Source organism: Haliotis rubra, unplaced genomic scaffold (genome assembly GCF_003918875.1).
Source record: "Haliotis rubra isolate DU_JTF1 unplaced genomic scaffold, ASM391887v1 Scf361, whole genome shotgun sequence".
Taxonomy (NCBI): Eukaryota; Metazoa; Mollusca; class Gastropoda; order Lepetellida; family Haliotidae; genus Haliotis; species Haliotis rubra.
In genome coordinates, this window is record NW_025767037.1 from 514,096 (window position 1) to 532,789 (window position 18,694).

The 18,694-nt window shown below is 42.1% G+C and overlaps 2 protein-coding genes across 2 annotated transcripts in view; both read left to right on the forward strand.

Moving 5' to 3' along the window:
* Nucleotides 1–4,280, forward strand: part of LOC124285523 (sodium/bile acid cotransporter 7-B-like) — a 71,779-nt gene extending 67,499 nt beyond the window's left edge. The window contains exons 10-11 of the mRNA XM_046721762.1: nt 2,354–2,503; nt 3,280–4,280. Of these exons, the coding sequence (XP_046577718.1) occupies nt 2,354–2,472 (119 nt within the window). The 3' untranslated portion in view covers nt 2,473–2,503; nt 3,280–4,280. The remainder of the gene's footprint in view (nt 1–2,353; nt 2,504–3,279) is intronic.
* A 4,183-nt stretch (nt 4,281–8,463) lies between these two features.
* On the forward strand, nt 8,464–18,484 carry LOC124285531 (alpha-amylase-like). The gene is made up of 8 exons (XM_046721773.1): nt 8,464–8,529; nt 8,669–8,817; nt 11,262–11,416; nt 12,994–13,338; nt 13,713–14,485; nt 16,232–16,471; nt 16,687–16,918; nt 18,204–18,484. The coding sequence occupies exons 1-8, from the start codon at nt 8,502–8,504 to the stop codon at nt 18,439–18,441; spliced, it is 2,160 nt and encodes a 719-aa protein (XP_046577729.1). The 5' UTR covers nt 8,464–8,501; the 3' UTR covers nt 18,442–18,484.
* Nucleotides 18,485–18,694: the final 210 nt, after the last annotated feature.

Genomic DNA, 18,694 nt, shown 5'->3' on the forward strand with positions numbered 1-18,694 from the left:
GAGGGAACGCTTATCAAGGCCATGCATCAGAGAAGTTCATCCATTCGGGCGGGGTGGAGTCATGGTTTGGGGCGGTATCTGTGGAGACCAGAAGACCTGTCTGGTTGTAGTGCAGGGCAATCTCAATGCACGGGTACATCGGACAGATCCTACAGCCAGTTGTGGTACCCTTCCTACAGAATCAACCCCGGGTGTACTCCTACAACATGACAACGCGAGACCTCACACTGCCAGAGAGACTCGCTACTTTCTGCAACAGAACAATGTTGACGCCCTGCTCCTGGCCAGCGTGTTCACCGGATATGAACCCGATCGAGCACCTCTGGGATCATCTGGACAGGAAGATCAGAGGTCGGCAACAAGTTCCACAGAACAGGCAACAGCTAGAGCAAGCACTCAGAGAGGAATGGAACCGCATTCCCAATGACGCCATTCGACGCTTGACGACGCCAATGAGGAGACGTGTGAGGGCATGCATTGACGCAGCAGGGGGTCAGCACACGATACTGATGTGCACAAGATCCTGTATTGAAGGAATGCCCCTGCTACTGACTCATAAACTCAGATTGTGATAATCGATTTATGCAAAATTCCACCCCTTGCGTGTTTACTTGACAGCGGCTCACAAACTCCTTGAATGAAATTGTTGATTTTTTGTGATTTACAGCTCAAGTGTTTTTTTATTATGATGCATGAAATATTTTTGGGAAATTTCGGTGTATGTCTTTGTTACAGGACGTTCAAAACGTCATATACTAACTTTTGCCCGTCAGTTTATTTATCCCACTATCACCCGCCACAACTAGAGGTCTCCCGAACTACGATATCCTTTTGGATCAGAGCCGTGATCCTATGAGCGTATAAAGCAACAGGGTTAGAGCCACCCAAGCATCGAACCCACATGAAGTATGAGCACTGGCCTCGACACTCGCCCTACATGGGAACTGCTCTTTATCATCCATGATGGAAGGCTGCTTTTGGAAGTCAGACTCTGTGTTCGCCAACCACTATCTACGAGATATCGCTACTGAAGACGTATCCAGGATACACCAGTTCAGGCCACTAGTAGTAGTGCAGCATGATTCCAGCCAGACGATGAGAATACTCATCCTTGTCACACAGACTCGTTGACACCAGGCAACTGATCCATTGCCACCGGCTGAGAGTCCATGTTCCCCTGTCTTACAAGATAAGTCAGCGCATGAGTGATATAGGCTCAGTTTCGGTAATAGTCCTTACCTTAACATATGGGTCGTTCTAGATAACTAGACATGGTGGCGTACTAGTTTATCTAACATCCACGAAATCTACATGACTTACTTCTGTTACGCATGTAAAAGAAGGTGGCTCCCCGATAATCAGGAAAATTTGATGTGTTCCAGCCGCAAGAAGAGTTCCCAGGGGGTATATGAGGGAACGATGACATGATTATTCAGTCACAGAGAATCCCATAGGTGGCTGACCCACCACCTGTTTTCTTCGGATTCAATAAACAATATAGCATGAGTGAGGATAAGGAAAACTATGTAATTATTCAGATAAATTTTTTATTTTATACTTATCGTGACTCATGATTTGAAGCCCTCCCAACTGTCCCCTCTCAGCACTTCTGGTTTCCCTGCAAGCCTTAGTGTTGGCAGATACGCTGAGAGAGTGAAACTGCATGCCTTATGGTCACGTGGGTGCTTTTGGCGGGAAAGGCAGCTCCCGGGTGAGTGATTGTACGTTCGCTTCAGGGAACTGAAAGGGATTCAAGTTTCCACTTAACCGTTCGAAGGAGAAGGGAGATAAACAATATAGCATGAGTATAAAATATCAATTTTATCCCAAAAATTACATGTTGAACATATGTCATATTTCTCAATGCACATTTCAAGTTTTCCAAATGATATAAACTGTGATGAATTAAAAACTATTTACTTGTAAACATGTCAAATTTATGTTTGGTTCAGTGAATGGTCAACATTATGAAATCCCAGGTCAGTGACCACATTGGCAGAGGCATGTAGAGTTACATCCTCATTAAAGTCAGATTTGTATTCGTGCTACTGCTAAACAAAGATCTGAGGTCGTCCATGACAGATCATGCCACATCTGATGTGACCCACACTGGGATATACTCTGATCCATTATTTGTTTTTGCAAGGAATAAGACTAGATTTTATGAGATTGCTAAATTTGTCAATAGTAGGGTGTTCACATACCATACACAATCCATATTAGAACACAAACCTGACAGAAGTCACTTGTTTTCCCAATATTCCAGTCCTTTTATGCATTCTTAGAAATTCTTTCACCTCTCTTTAATGTCCTTTAGTATCTTTATTCATAACTGGATGTACTTTTTTAACAGGCATTCCAATAATCAAGATCATATTTGGTGGGTATGATGGTTTATCTCTGATAAGCATCCCCTGCTGGTCTACCACCCAGTACAGATTCTACTTGGGGGGCTTCTCGTTCCCATGGTAAAGGCATGGCTCATCACCACAGAGAGGTTCAGGTAAACCGCTTCTTTGTCTTATGAAAATATAATCAAACATTGTGGTGTGTTTAAAGATGTTGTTGTTAATGATTATTGCCATTGTTGCAGTACTTTAAATATCCTTATTAGCTCAATGTTATGGCTAGTATATGAAGCATACCTGCTGAGCGGTCATCCATCAACACTTTGACCTCCTTTCTGTTTGTCCACAGTCATACAATTTATCTAAAGGAGTGAGTTTGGCATTTGTATAGGGCGGTGGGGTAGCCTAGTGGTTAAAGCGTTCTCTCATCATGCTGAAGACCCGGGTTCGATTCCCTACATGGGTACAATGATCAAAGCCCATTTCTGGTGTCCCCGGCCGTGATATTGGAATACTGCTAAAGGTGGCGTAAAACCATACTCACTCACTCAAGAGTATATGTATAGTTTTTGGTTGTAGGAACTTGTATGTTCTAAATATTCTTGTGGGCTTTTAGACTTTGACCATACAGTAATACTTTCCCAGAATCAGTATGTTCAAGGTTGATCACTGAGTGATGTTTGTCACTCAACTATGGTGCCCAAGAATATTTGGTGGCTCTATTTTTCAAAGATACACCACAATACCTGCAACCTCATCTTTTGGCATTACAATATCTGCAGAAGTACCGTAAAAGCACTTTTACATAGCTTAATAAGTGCTTGTTTCGATGACTGATGGGGTGATTAACTGAATTGAGTTAGCGGGAATGGATTTTGCTTATGTTTTTCAACCAGTAGTGTACTTTAATGTTTGTTTTGTTGTTTTACAGATATATGTATCCAAGTCGACAGAGGTTTGCACAATTTCTACAAGTTTGAATTCTGACACACTCTTTGTGTTTGATCTGACAAAAGATCAATGCATTGGAGGGCAGAGGATCTTATGTATTTTACCAACAATTAAAGGCAACTGATGTGTTCTGGTGTAAGCATTTATTCGTAAAGAACCAACAATCTACAGCACTTTCAAGCTTCACATGGGAATTTTAATGTTGTCCAGTGTGTCAATGGATGTCTGGACCCACCGAAAAACTGTGTGGATTGTTCCTGTGATAAAATAGAGGTTTTGTGTTTGCAAGATTTATCAAGTGAAAATAGTTGTTGATAACAACTCAAGGACCTCTATTCTGAGATAAGGAGTAATCCCATCCACCTCCATAATCATCTCCATCAAGGTTGCTGTTGGACATATTACATGACCAAAACCAGATTGTACACCTATTTAAGGCAAATACAGGGGGGAAATGTATGTTTCTAAGATGAACTGACTTCGTATGTTATTGTTTTTGGAGCTACGTTAAATGTGTGACAACTGCTTATAGCAGTATGCACAGTCCCGCTTTTCATGAATGCTTTGACTAGATTCGCAGACATTTCCAAGCATAAATACTTGATCATTGCCTATTTCAAGTTCATTTCTGCTGATTTTTGTGACTAAATTTACAAGAGTTTGAAATATGTGATTTTCTTTTGGCTGGCAAACATTTGTAAATCTGTAAAATTTGGTATGATTTCAGATATCCAGGATATGTATTTGAATTGTTTTTTATGTGCTCAAAGTACAAAATAGAAAACAATGATCATGATCTTTCTACAGTGAATTATTGGGTTCATATTGCCTCATTTGTCATATGCTGATACCTTTACCACAAAAGTTCACATCACCTCATAAGGTCAAGGGTCTGGCTACAAAAGCACTGTTAAGCAAGCTTACCCTGTTCCCAATAATCAATCACCACCCACATATCATTTTATAAAAGTATGAAAACACCACATGTTGTTGTATTTGCTTGGAAATCCAAAATCTGCATCTTAACACTTTCACATATTTTAATCTAATGAAAACAAAACTAAAACTAAAATTTGGTAATGATTTGATAACTTGAATATCAACAATGCCAGAAAGTATGGTCAACATGACAATGCCACCAATCTGATTGTCACAGAATTCTCAAATAATGATTGTATGAAGCACCACTGGTGACCACATCAGTACCTGGTGTAGCCACCCCAAGCTGGGACAGCATCTTCCGGTCTCCTGATCATACTGGTAATCTACCGAAATTACCGGAGTCCTCTGCCATTCCTCATGGTGTGTCTACATCACTTCCTGCAGATTTTGGACAGGAGGATCTCGAGCTCAGATTTGATGTCCAAGATTGTCCCAAAAATGTTCTATGGGGTTCATATCAGGGCAAGTCTTGGTAGTGTTTAGATGGCGTTGTTCAGCGCATGGGGGATGATGGCTTGGAGCGGTGAGGCCTACTATTGTCATCTATGATGACTGGCAGTGGGGTGGTTGTCAAATGTGGCATAATAGCAGAATCTCAAGAGTTGCATACTCCCCAGGGAGTTGAGATTGATAATAATACGATGTGCCATTGAGATTGACATCCAATGGTCGAGGGAAAAAATACCAGCGCCTTGAGCATGCACCAGTTGCGTGGATATGTGCGCTATATAAATATATACTATACTAAATACTACTACTACTACTACTACTACTACTACTAATAATAATAATTCCTGTTGATAATATTGATATACAATCCATCTTGCAGTCATATGAAATACATGAGTCAACACTAAAGAGTTCACATGCATGGATCAAGTCTAAAGGTTCAAAATTCATTTCTGCCTCCCCCCTGGGAAATAAAATTTGGCTGCTTGCGAGAAACTCATGTCCCCTCATGTGACCAGAAACTATCACTAGTTATTACTTCTCTGAGTGACATTTAGAAGCTGGCATGATAAACAGGAATGTATTTTTAAGGATAGACAACTTTTTTATTGCAATCGATTCGACATTTCGGTGTAGATGCTAACGCTGTTAGAAAGTGTTCATCACTAGTTATACATTTCTTTGCATGGGGGGTTGCGCAGCAGCGATCGCAACCCAGTCAAGAATTCTGGGATGTCATCCCGGGAATTGCTCTGGATCAGTGTCCCTTTAACATGCTCTACATTCGGTCATCAGACCAACTGTTTCATGGGAGATGTTAGGAAGCATTGAAAGTCCTCGTGTCTGAAGAGGATAGGACATTTCATCACTCCCTAACTTCTGCCTCAGATCCTCAGTTCCTCAGGATTCAGACACCTCATCCCTACTGGTCATGGCAAGGACCAGGTTTGACAGGGCCCATGGAAGATGTTAAGGCTGTGTTGGGCCAACGGAAGATGTTAAGGCTGTGTTTGGCCCACGGAAGATGTTAAGGCTGTGTTTGGCCCATGGAAGATGTTAAGGCTGGGTTTGGCCCACGGAAGATGTTAAGGCTGTGTTGGGCCCATGGAAGATGTTAAGGCTGTGTTTGGCCCACGGAAGATGTTAAGGCTGTGTTTGGCCCATGGAAGATGTTAAGGCTGGGTTTGGCCCACGGAAGATGTTAAGGCTGTGTTGGGCCCACGGAAGATGTTAAGGCTGTGTTGGGCCCACGGAAGATGTTAAGGATGGGTTTGGCCCACGGAAGATGTTAAGGCTGTGTTGGGCCCACGGAAGATGTTAAGGCTGTGTTGGGGCCACGGAAGATGTTAAGGCTGTGTTGGGCCCACGGAAGATGTTAAGTCTGTGTTTGGCCCACGGAAGATGTTAAGGCTGTGTAGGAGCCACGGAAGATGTTAAGGCTGTGTTGGGGCCATGGAAGATGTAAAGGCTGTGTTTGGCCCACGGAAGATGTTAAGGCTGTGTTGGGCCCACGGAAGATGTTAAGGCTGTGTTGGGCCCACGGAAGATGTTAAGGATGGGTTTGGCCCACGGAAGATGTTAAGACTGTGTTGGGGCCACGGAAGATGTTATGGCTGTGTTGGGGCCACGGAAGATGTTAAGGCTGTGTTGGGGCCACGGAAGATGTTAAGGCTGTGTTGGGCCCACGGAAGATGTTAAGACTGTGTTGGGGCCACGGAAGATGTTAAGGCTGTGTTGGGGCCACGGAAGATGTTAAGGCTGTGTTGGGGCCACGGAAGATGTTAAGGCTGTGTTGGGCCCACGGAAGAAGAATGGAAAGCAGGGACAGAAACAGACCTCCCTGCTCTTGGACTTCTCAACCTCTAGATATTGTGTCCACGACTTATGTTGTGTCCAACAATCTTGCAGTAAAAATGCTGGATTTACCTGTGTCGATATCTATGGGTCCAGTGGAAGGCAGTCTGTCGGCATTTGTGGACAATTGGAAGCTCATCATGACCGAATCTTGGATCTCATCAAGGAAGCATATTGCCTTTGAATCGACAAGACTTGCCCATAGATGGCACATCTTTCAGCCCAGGGACCCCAAGTTTACAGTAGCAATGACAGTATATATACAAGCTCTTAGACAAGAAGGTTCTCGTTGAGTTGGACTGTTTACATCCTGGACCAGGGTTCTACTGCATAAACTGTCCGGAACAATAATGAGCCCAGACCTCCCCCATTGAACATGTCTCTGGCAATGTGCGTCAATGAAGCTGACTAAGTTGGCTGAACTTGGCCAGATGCTGCAAAAGGAGTTGGACACATTCCCATTCCGGTGGGAGACTCGTATGCATTTTTTCAGGCCGAGTGATCATAAATGAATGTTTGACAAATCGTGGCGATTCTGTGCTCTTTTGATGTTGAAATGTCAAATTTCAGTAGTCGAACAAGAAAGCTGGCGGTCACAGCGCCTAATGTCTTACTACTCTATCGGTTTTAATGAGTTCATTATTGTATTGTCGTAAACTATTAACAGAATCTAATACTTCGATTCTGGAAATGTTAAGTTATTTCCGAATACCCCCAACCTTTTTATGATTATGTACTATAGAAAAGGGTGTAAATTAAGGCTAACATCATTCTAATAATCAGTATAATCACTACACATTTTTCATATCTTCCTTTAAAATGTCGCTTCTAGGATCTTGGTGTGGAATATTCCGTCTGTTGTATCTTATAAAATTGTCGCATTTTGACTTAATATTCACCGACACACATGTATAGTGCGTTTGGCTCAAAAGCGGACCGATGAATTGCAATCTAACTCAAAAACTAATAAACATAGAATGCTCAATGAAACGCTGATCATAATCAAAATATCAGACCAACTCTGTGATTTGTTTGCATAATTTTTGTCCTAAAATTAAAAAAGTTGTTTAACAAACTATCATTAAAATATTGACACAGTTCACTATTTGTTACGAGGGAGGAGTGCAGAGAAAGGGACAGCCAGGTGTTAGAGAAGCACTTGCAAATGTGCCGACAAAGTTATTGATTCATTAACCTGTGCTGTGCCGTCTCCATCCAATCTCGCACACCCGGTTGTCCCTTTATATTTTAATGATAGTTTGTTAAACAACTTTTTTATTTTTAGGACATAAATTCTGCAAACACCTCTCAGAGTTGGTCTGACGTTTTCATTTATGATCAGTTTTCGAGTTAGATTGCAATTCATCGGTCCGCTTTTGAGCCAAACGGACTATAATTAAGGTCAATTTTCAAATTAGCCTTAAAGAATAACCGCCACACGTCCGGTGATTGTATTTCCCCTTTTACACAAGCCTAGTGCGACAATGGTTTCCTGAACCTACCTAGGGCAGTGGGGTAGCCAAATGGTTAAAGCGTCACCTTGTCACGCTGAAGACCCGGGTTTGATGTCCCTGATAGGCAGTATTAGACACAATGTGTGAAGCCCGTTTCTGGTGTCCCCTGTCGTGATATTGCTGGGGTATTGCTAAAAGCGGCGTAGAACCATACTCACTCACTGAACCTACCTCATCATATCGGACCATTAAAATTCTTACATTTTAGGAACCACTTCTGGTCTCTGTTTTTCCCGATTTGGACAACCACATTGTTTTATATAGAAAGACATTCCAGTATAAAGATCGCGTTGTTCGCCCTACTTAAACAGCAGCTATCGTTCACACACCTACTTTGCACCGTCTCATAGGACGTTTTTGCCAAAATGAAAAACATGTTATCTTATCTGCGTTCATATGCCACATATATAAGTCCCTGGGGAGACTCGTTGTCTGAGCCAAGATGTTACCTTTGTTTGGAATACTCCTGAGTAAGTTTTATTGTTGGTGTACAGATTTCTTAAACGAATTAGACCTTTCCCCACCACAAATATTTTACTTTTGTGTTTGTATCCAAACTGTGGTTTATAACTGTTTTAATGACACTAATGGTGTGTTTGCTCCATTCAGCTCTGCGTCTGACCTTGACCTGGGGAGCACATACTGACCCCCACTGTGGGGGCAAACAGGTCATGGTCCATCTGTTTGAGTGGAAGTGGACTGACGTTGCAAATGAGTGCGAACGATTTCTGTCTCAGAAAGGCTTTTGTGGAGTTCAGGTATGTTCCATATATGACTGATCGTGGAGAGGACAACTTCTTTATTGCAACAGATGCGACGTGTCGGTGTAGATGCTAGCGCCGTTACCAAGCAAGTCATGAATAACGATGTTAGCATCCGCACCGACACGTTACATATATTGCAGTAAAGAAGTTCCTATACCACTTTCTAAATGCCCCTTTAAGAAGAAAGGCTAATCTTGTCAATATCAATTCTAAACACATTGAAAAACGTATTGCAACACCGATGATTCTCAACCACTGTATAGCCATCTATACCCATAGTAATGTTTGTTTGTAAGATGATTTTGAAATTGCCTAATATCGACCGAACCTTGAGCTAGACGGCCTTTCAGACTTCCGTTGTTATCCCCAGAGCACAAAGCAGTACGACTATCTTGGTGTCAATCTCGACGTCACTGGAAGTGAAGGTCACGGGGTGTTTCTTGTTTGTTCATGACGGATGGTTGAGCTCGTGTTTGGTATGCACGACGGAATGTCTTGGGGCAATGACCGTTTGGCGTTGCTTCTTTGATGGTGTAGGGGTGCCTCTCACATGGCAGTTAACTTGACCTTATGACGATCAGACAAACGGACAACGGTATATCACTGCCACCCTAGACAGGCTTGTTGTACCACATTTCAATCAGCATCCCCTGATAAAAAGCTAGTCTTCGTTGACGATAATGCTAGGCCATGTCGTGCACGTGCACGTTTCATACGTCAAGAGGCGATGGCAACTCTACCTTGGTCCGCCAGGAGTCAAGATCTGAATCCTACAGGCCAAGCGGGGCAGTAAATGTTTATTTTCATATTTATCATAGGGATAATCATTAGCATTTATCCGTGTACAGATCACCAGTTAAAGATATTTATACACTTTCAATAAACAGTGACACCTCACACGGACAGGGCTATTATAACTTCAGCTGGTCATTCCATTGGGGACAAAGCTGGCACTGTGCAACCGTCCTCTGCAGTGTCTGTTATACTACAATCTTCTCCCGATAGACACTTCTAGTTTTCGCAAAACACCAACGATGCACGAACAAACCCCGCATACATCTCAAAAAATGATATATTGACATAGACTTCTTAAAGTTTGATAAGGATGAAGTTTGATGATTAATAACATCATCTATCAAATATAGTTAAAATATACCGGTAAAATCATTTGTTAAGGCCAAAAGGATCCCAGTTTCATGAAGAGACATGCAGCCAAGTGCACCAGGAGCATTTGTATGTGTCAGTAGAAAACTGTTGCACATCAGTATCACAGAGCACGACACTTGCCACTGAGGTTTAGATCAACTGAATGCATTAGTGCTCCCTCAGCATCAAAGACATCGTTTGACAACCAAAGATTTAGGCAGATGAGCAGACATGCATCAAAACGTCGTTTATGTCGGCTGATCAGCTGGAAATCGATGCATGCACATGGTCGACAGCTTTCCACCACAGCCAGGTTTGTCAGTTAACATTGCTGTAAGAATACAGCACTTCGTGACTGTCCGACTCTCAGAAATGACACGCGGAACAACAATAGCGTTAACATTTCTACTCAGTGAGTGATCGTGCCTGTCAGTCTTGTGACCGATAATAATTAGTATGCATTTGCATCCCACCGACCTGATATTACAGACTGGGCTGAACATGTGGGGAATCGATCCCGGGCCTTCGGCGTGACAAGCGAACGCTTTAACCACCAGGCTACCCCATCGCCCACAAGAGTTTCAGTTTTATTGTACATGACAACTAACCCATCTCACGGCAGGCTGCTAGATGTGGAGTGTTATGTCCTACCCCAAGTATATACGACTGGCTCTGGCCGCCATATAGATGAAATATTGTCGAGTGTGGCGTAAACAACAACCAAAACCAAACCCTAAATCGCAGCACCATACGAAATTACTGGCAGTACCACTATACTGTTCAGGGTAAATAAAACATCATATGCCATTCCACAAACTAACTGCTCTTGTGTCCAGATTTCGAAATGTTTATAAGCCTTACATTTTTAATATTATGAACAACGTATGAGAAAATGATATAAGATTTTACAGTAAGTTCATTTTTTCGTCATTTTACAAAAATATAATCACTATTTTCTGCACAACTCTTTTACACAATTCGAGAAACAGAAACTCTCGACATTTCCCCGTCATTGTAATATAATATATAGTGGTCACCAGTGCTTCTTTAAGAGCGAAATTCGTCCTCTTTTTTTCAGCCAAAGTATCTACATTTCCAGCCTTTGGAAACACACATTTAATTTTACACTGTATGGACAACAAAGATAGTCACTCTTGTGTCAATTGGGGGAGGGCAACTTCGAAATTAGAGCAGCATAATCTTCAAATTTCAGTAATGTGAGTATCATGATATTTTCTTCCAGTTGCTATACATGATAATAAGTAATATTGTTATTATTGAACACAATATAGGTATCCCCACCCAACGAGCATGTGATGGTGACGAAGGAGTATGCCCGTCCATGGTGGGAGAGGTACCAGCCAGTCAGCTACAAACTCACCAGCAGATCAGGTACAGAGGACCAGTTTAAGGACATGGTTCAGAGATGCAAAAAAGTAGGGGTCAGGTAAGATGTATTTGCAATAATGTTTTGATGACCATGGTTTGACTGTTCTGTGAAAGAAATTAGTGACTGATATCATCCACGTTATAATCCAACTAATCCTAAACGATTGCACATGTCGTTGCCACCCTACAGTCATTAGGCGGATGGAAGAGTAAGATGTACGTTAAACGAGTCATCCATTCTCCTCATTCAATGCATTCGAAATAAACCACTAAAAGAGAAATATGTGTTACCTGCAATTTATCAGTATACCTCACTTAAAGTTATAGTATTCGTATTCAAAAGCAGCTTGGAAGTCCTATATTGCAGCGTTTAAAATTATATTATTATTATCAACAACAACAGGTAACATCAAATAGATTCAGATATTCATTTAACTACGCGAACTTCTTCAGTGAACTTTGTTCAGTATAACCAGTAGAAACTGTGAAAGGTAGTGCCTCATTCTTCATTATCAAAATATTTGCAAACTTGCGAGATATTGCTACAGGCCGCTGTCCTTGAGAAGACACGTGTAAGCTGAACTGAACATTATGTTCACTCCGGCCGCGTTCTGCAGCATTAGAAGAGGATGTTTACATCATTACGTACAACTTCTATTGTTACATACATGAGTGATGCACAGAGTGGTAATATACTTCTATTGTTACATACATGTGTGATGCACAGAGTGGTAATATACTTCTATTGTTACATACATGTGTGATGCACAGAGTGGTAATATACTTCTATTGTTACATACATGTGTAATGCACAGAGTGGTAATATACTTATATTGTTACATACATGTGTGATGAATGGTAATATACTTATATTGTTACATACATGCACAGAATGGTAATATGGTAATATACTTATATTATTGTTACATACATGTGTGATGCACAGAATGGTAATATACTTATATTGTTACATACATGTGTGATGCACAGAATGGTAATATACTTATATTGTTACATACATGTGTGATGCACACAATGGTAATATACTTATATTGTTACATACATGTATGATGCACACAATGGTAATATACTTATATTGTTACATACATGTGTGATGCACACAATGGTAATATACTTATATTGTTACATACATGTGTGATGCACAGAATGGTAATATAATGGTAATATACAGAATGGTAATATACTCTATATTGTTACATACATTGTAAAATACTTATATTGTTACATGTGTGATGCACATGGTAATATACTGGTAATATGATTGTTACATACATGTACTTATATTGTTTACATGCACAGAATGGTAATATACATGTTTATATGCACATACATGGAATGGTAAAATACTTATATTGTTACATACATGTGTGATGCACATACATGTGTATGATGCACAGAATGGTAATATATTGTTATATTACATGAGTGATGCACAGAGTGGTAATATACTTCTATATTGTTACATACATGTATGATGCACAGAATGGTAATATACTTATATCGCTTGGCTGAACATTTCACATGTTATTATTGTCCTCCTATGAGGAATTGAAGAGTTAAAACTTGCATACTGAAGAAGTCAGTTCATCTAGACAGTCTCATTTCTCTTTCTAGAATTTATGTGGACTCTGTTGTGAACCACATGGCTGGACTGGGTCGGACGGGTACCGGCACTGCTGGGAGTCAGTTTAATTCTGATGCCTATGACTTCCCGGGAGTTCCTTACAGGCGAGAACACTTCAACACGCGCAGTAAATGTCCTTCAGGTGACGGCAATGTCAACAACTACGGAGATCCAAACAACGTCAGGAACTGCAACCTTGTTGGTCTCACCGATCTCGATCAAAGTATCGAGTATGTGCGAGACAAGATTGCTGGCTTCTACGATCACCTCATTGACCTGGGTGTTGCTGGCTTCAGAATCGATGCTGCGAAACACATGTGGCCTGCTGACATAAAGTACGAGAGTAATTGTACTAAGTATTTATATATAGTTAGATGTGTCACCTTTACGATTGGCATACAAACACACAGTAACTGATTATGGATATATTAGAATATCTTTGCTGTGATTATTTCCTAATGTAATTCTACAATTTTGTATATACTGCTTAGAACGAAGGAAGTGCCTTCTCTTCTTCATTAATAAGTAGTAACACTGACAATGTCGGGGCTCCACAGTAACTAACTGGAGGTTAGTAGTGGTCAGACTGTTGTAGGGTATAAATCAACATATACCTGTGTTGACTTTACAGTTTTAGTAAATAATCTACACTTGTAAAGTGATTCATTTCATTATCACAAGATGTTGATATTCACATGCTTGCATCTAGGGCTATTCAGGAACGGATGAAGGATCTACCAGAAGGTGGTAAAGCATTTTTCTTCCATGAAGTAATCGACCAGAATGACGGTGCAATCAAAGTGAACGAGTACTACGACTTGGGCTATGTGACTGAGTTTCGGTACTGTCAAAAGATAGCTTATGGAACGCATGACTTTGGTCAGCTAGGTGGTGTTGTGGATTATGGATGGGGTATGGCAGACTCTGCACACGCCTTCGTCTTTGTTGATAATCACGACAATCAGAGGGGCCATGGTGGCGGCGGGAACCTCATCACCCATAAAACACCCAGAGATTACAAGATGGCCCAAGCGTTCACTCTGGCCTACAACTATGGGTTTGTCAGAGTGATGAGCAGTTACTTCTTCGGAGATGATTCTGAAGCAGGTCCACCTCACAACGCGGACTTCTCTGCCAAAGATGTCACTATTAATGCAGATGGTTCATGCGGAAATGGCTGGGTTTGTGAGCACAGGTGGGCTCCCATTGCCAACATGGTAGCGTTCAGGAATGCTGTAGCTGGGACAGGCATTGAACATTGGTATGATAGTGGGGACGTCGTTGCCTTTGCCAGAGGCAACAAGGGCTTCTTTGTGATGGCAAAGCAAGGCAATCTGGACCAAACATTCCAAACAGGGCTCCCAGCTGGAGAGTACTGTGATTTGGTGCATAACTGTCAACAGAAGATAACAGTGGATGGCTCAGGAAATGCTCATATCCACATTGACAACAATGATGAACCCATTGCTGCTTTTATTGTTGGTATGTTTATTGTGTAGTACTTCTGATTTGTAGTTTGGTGAAATACTGATATTAGTGCTTGAGGGGAAACTCGGTGTCGTATCAGATTACTTCATTCGGTTGTCGTTTATCAGCAATATCGTATTCCTTTCTTAATAAATCTACTGATCAATTGTGTTAAGATGTTAAAGGTGTATTTATAATATATACTGAGTCAAAAAAGAAACTTCACAAATTGTAATTTTAAAAAATAATGAACACTTTTTCTCTGATGATACATCTATGTATCCGAAATGGGATCCCTATCTTTCGACTCTAGAAAAACGTTAGCAAAACCCCCTAAAACCCATCCATTCGTCGTGCAAATGACGTTAGTGCCAAATCAGGTTTTGCACGTGCAGTCGATCACGTGATCTTCGCGTCGAAGTTTTCTTCATATGGACGTGTTTGCATTGGCCTCAAGAATTGAAAAAAACGCTTTTAAACCACAGTTCTAACGGTACTTGAAATGCCACGATTGTCAAATGTGCAACGTGAAAGTGCCGTTGGCATGTTGCAAGCGGGAAGATCAGTTATTGACGTCACAAGAGGAATGGGATGCAGCCATCGTACTGTGTATGACTTGCGAGGTCGTCTACAACAAACTGGCACCACTTCTGATCGCCCAAGGTCGGGTCGTCCACGTGTGACGTCACGAGCAGAAGACCATCAACTCGCCCTACGTCACCTACGTGACAGATTTCTGCCGGCTACACGAACCAGGGCTGAGACGTTTAGAGGTCGACTGTCCTCACAGACCATCCGAAATCGGTTGCGGGCTGCGAATCTCAATTCTCGACTTCCATATCGTGGGCCAATATTGACGCCGTTTCATCAACGTCAACGTCTGCTGTGGGCCCAACGTCACCTCCGATGGACCCAGAGAGACTGGAATCGAATCGTCTTTAGCGATGAATCAAGGTTTACCCTCAGATTCGCGGACGGCAGGCATAGAGTCTGGAGACGACGTCGTGAACGGTATGCCCAATGTTGTGTACAGGAAGTCGACAGATTCGGGGGCGGAAGTTGCATGGTGTGGGGTGCTTTCTGTGGGAACAACCGTTCCCGACTTCTGGTCATCCGTGGAAACCTCACAGCTGCTGCTTACCGCGACCAGGTGCTCACCCCTGAACTCGTTCCTTTCATGGCGGCTCATGGCCCAGGTCTACAGTTCCAGCATGATAATGCTCGGTCGCATACTGCGATGTTGACACGAAATTTCCATCAAAACGCTGGAATCAGCGTCATGGACTGGCCATCGAGACCCCCTGACCTTAATCCAATAGAGCAAGTTTGGGATGCCCTTGGGAGAAGGCTTTGTGGTCTTAGGAACCAACCTCAGAATTTGCAGGAACTTGGCGCTGCCTTGCAAGAGCAATGGCGCAGAATCCCCAACCACGTGTTCACTAGCATCAGGCAGTCGATGAGGAGACGGTGTTTGGCAGTGGTGAATGCGCGGGACGGCCATAAACAATACTGAACTGAGAAATTTCGAATTTTTATTCTTGTGACTTGACATTCTGTATACCCATGTTTTGGAACGGCGATGTAGCCTAAAGGAACTGATTATGGCACTGTCAGTGTATCGAGTACATCACACAGATCTCAGCAATGAAATAATAACAATTTAACCATCTTACCATCTCTTGTTCTTTTATAGTGCCCTGAAGAAAGAATGAAGTTTCTTTTTTGACTCAGTATTATTTATATTTTGATGCGGTGCTGAAGGTGGTGCCAGTGGCCCTACACACGGCAACACGGTAACCCATGGCAGCAGCATGGGTGGGAATACCAACCCTGCCGCCACAGACTCCCCCACTACAGCTACCCTAACTACAGCAGTCCCGGCATCAACACCAGACCACAACACAGGCAGCTGGAAGAAAACTATTATTCTGGTGCAGAGACGGACTAACCCTGGACAAGACGTGTTCTTAAGGGGAGGCATTGATCATAGTCATGTCAACGGTGGGTATACAAGTGATCAGTTGTAAATCAATCAGATCTCAAAGGGGAGGTTGTTTTGATAAGTTTGTGTTACGTAATTCTTCATGCATACACTTAACATTTGTTGTTGCGGTTTTGCTGATATTTTAAAATTGCATATATTGGCCTTGTCCTTTAATATGGCGGGACGAAATAATGCACGTTTGAAAACGTGTGTGTGATTTATATTCCGACAGGTTGTTCCAGTGACGTTACCACAAGCCCATGCGCCATCCCAATACGACACACAAATCTAGGCTCCGGTGTCCACTTTGCAAGCTACAATGCCTGGAGCAAGGGAGACAACTATCTGGATTGGTTTGGTACTGAGCCAGGTCAGGGTACATACAATGGCAGAGTAGCAGAGGGGACTCCAGCTGTGTGGACAACAAACAGTCAGAATAGACCAGAATACAACAAATACAACAAGTATGTAGAACATTCTACAACATCCACATCCAGAATATTCAGGTGATGTGTCCAAATTCCAATTATCTGATGAAAGAGTATGTGGACTGTTGCAACTATATGAATTGTTATATATAGATGTGTGTTATAAAATTTGATTTAAACTCTGAGTAGAGGGTCACAGAATATACAACCTATAATCGGTTGTCAGAGTTGGTCGTCCTAGGTAAAACATGCCCTCGTCGACCTAGGTAAAACATGCCCTCGTCGACCTAGGTAAAACATGCCCTCGTCGACCTAGGTAAAACATGCCCTCGTCGACCTAGGTAAAACACATGAGTAGCCCGGGTTCGATTCATAAAAAGACAAGATTTTAGAAATCAACCAGCAAATAATATCGTTGTTCACTTGTGCATTTGCTGATTAGATAGCTGTTCACTTGTGCATTTGCTGATTAGATAGCAAGAACCGGTCTACATTCAGCTCAATTACTGATTAGATAACAAGAACCGGGCTACATTCAGCTAAATTACTCATTAGATAACAAGAACCGGTCTACATTCAGCTCAATTACTCATTAGATAACAAGAACCGGGCTACATTCAGCTAAATTACTCATTAGATAACAAGAACCGGTCTACATTCAGCTAAATTACTGATCAGATAACAAGACCTCGTCTATATGCAGATACTGTACTGGTCAGATAACAAGACCTCGTCTATATGCAGATACTGTACTGGTCAGATAACAAGACCTCGTCTATATGCAGATACTGTACTGGTCAGATAACAAGACCTCGTCTATATGCAGATACTGTACTGATCAGATAACAAGACCTCGTCTATATGCAGATACTGTACTGATCAGATAACAAGAACTCAATGAATGCACACCGCTGTGGTGTGTGATGGTTGTTTTCAGCCTTACACCGCCCACACGTTCTGTTGCTGATCTAGTTGTTGTGTCCTTCCTTTGTCTTGCCCGTCAACCGATAACTTTCTGTTTGTTCCAATATCCACTATTTCACAGAGAGAATACAAATATGCAAGTGAGTTCGGTCAAGTCTATACAGGGACCATATCTATTATATGGTCTCTGGTCTATAATCCCGCTTCGAACAGTACTTCAGTTGAAGGGAAAGGAAAGCCCTGAAATCAAAGACGTTCTGATATTCCGTGTAAGTCCATGACAGCGGCATGGTGCTGATCTGGAAACTTGGACAGCCGAGGGATACAATCTGAGCGAAGAGAGGCGCCCGTTTGACCAACAAATATATCACGGTTGGGCATTCTTGTTCTGTTGTAGGTATGGAGAGCACTACTGGTTGGTGGAGGTCGATATGGACTGTTCAAAGACGGTGAACAGTTTCTTTGAGGTGAAGGCTGAGGTGAACGGAGCTTGGGAGGGTATCATGTACGGGGACAAGTGTTCTGGTGCAGGTGCCGTAGATCCCCCGTATCAATCCCAGAACCACATGGGCCGGTGTGGGTACGTCAATGTCTTTCACTGGGACACCAGTACTTGTGAAATACTGCCTGTGTAAAAGACGCAAGATTAAAGAGGAATAAAGTTCATTTGGAAATGTGTACATGTGTGCTCATCAGTATGTGAGAGAATGATAGCAGGGATCAGAACTTTAGTCGAATTCCTTTTTACATTTGCATATGATAAAACATACCGTATATGAAGACACAATAACACACTTATTGCCGTAGACACTTCCGTATACGTGGGCACTGCCATTCATTCACTGATGTGTATAAGGGCACAGACAGACACTACCTGCCGTAGACACT

Coding starts and splice junctions, on each gene's coding strand:
- LOC124285531 (XM_046721773.1), top strand. CDS start 8,502: ATGTTACCTTTGTTTGGAATACTCCTGA. Junction 11,417..12,993: donor TGCAAAAAAGTAGGGGTCAG/GTAAGATGTATT, acceptor TTCTCTTTCTAG/AATTTATGTGGACTCTGTTG. Junction 13,339..13,712: donor ATGTGGCCTGCTGACATAAA/GTACGAGAGTAA, acceptor GCTTGCATCTAG/GGCTATTCAGGAACGGATGA.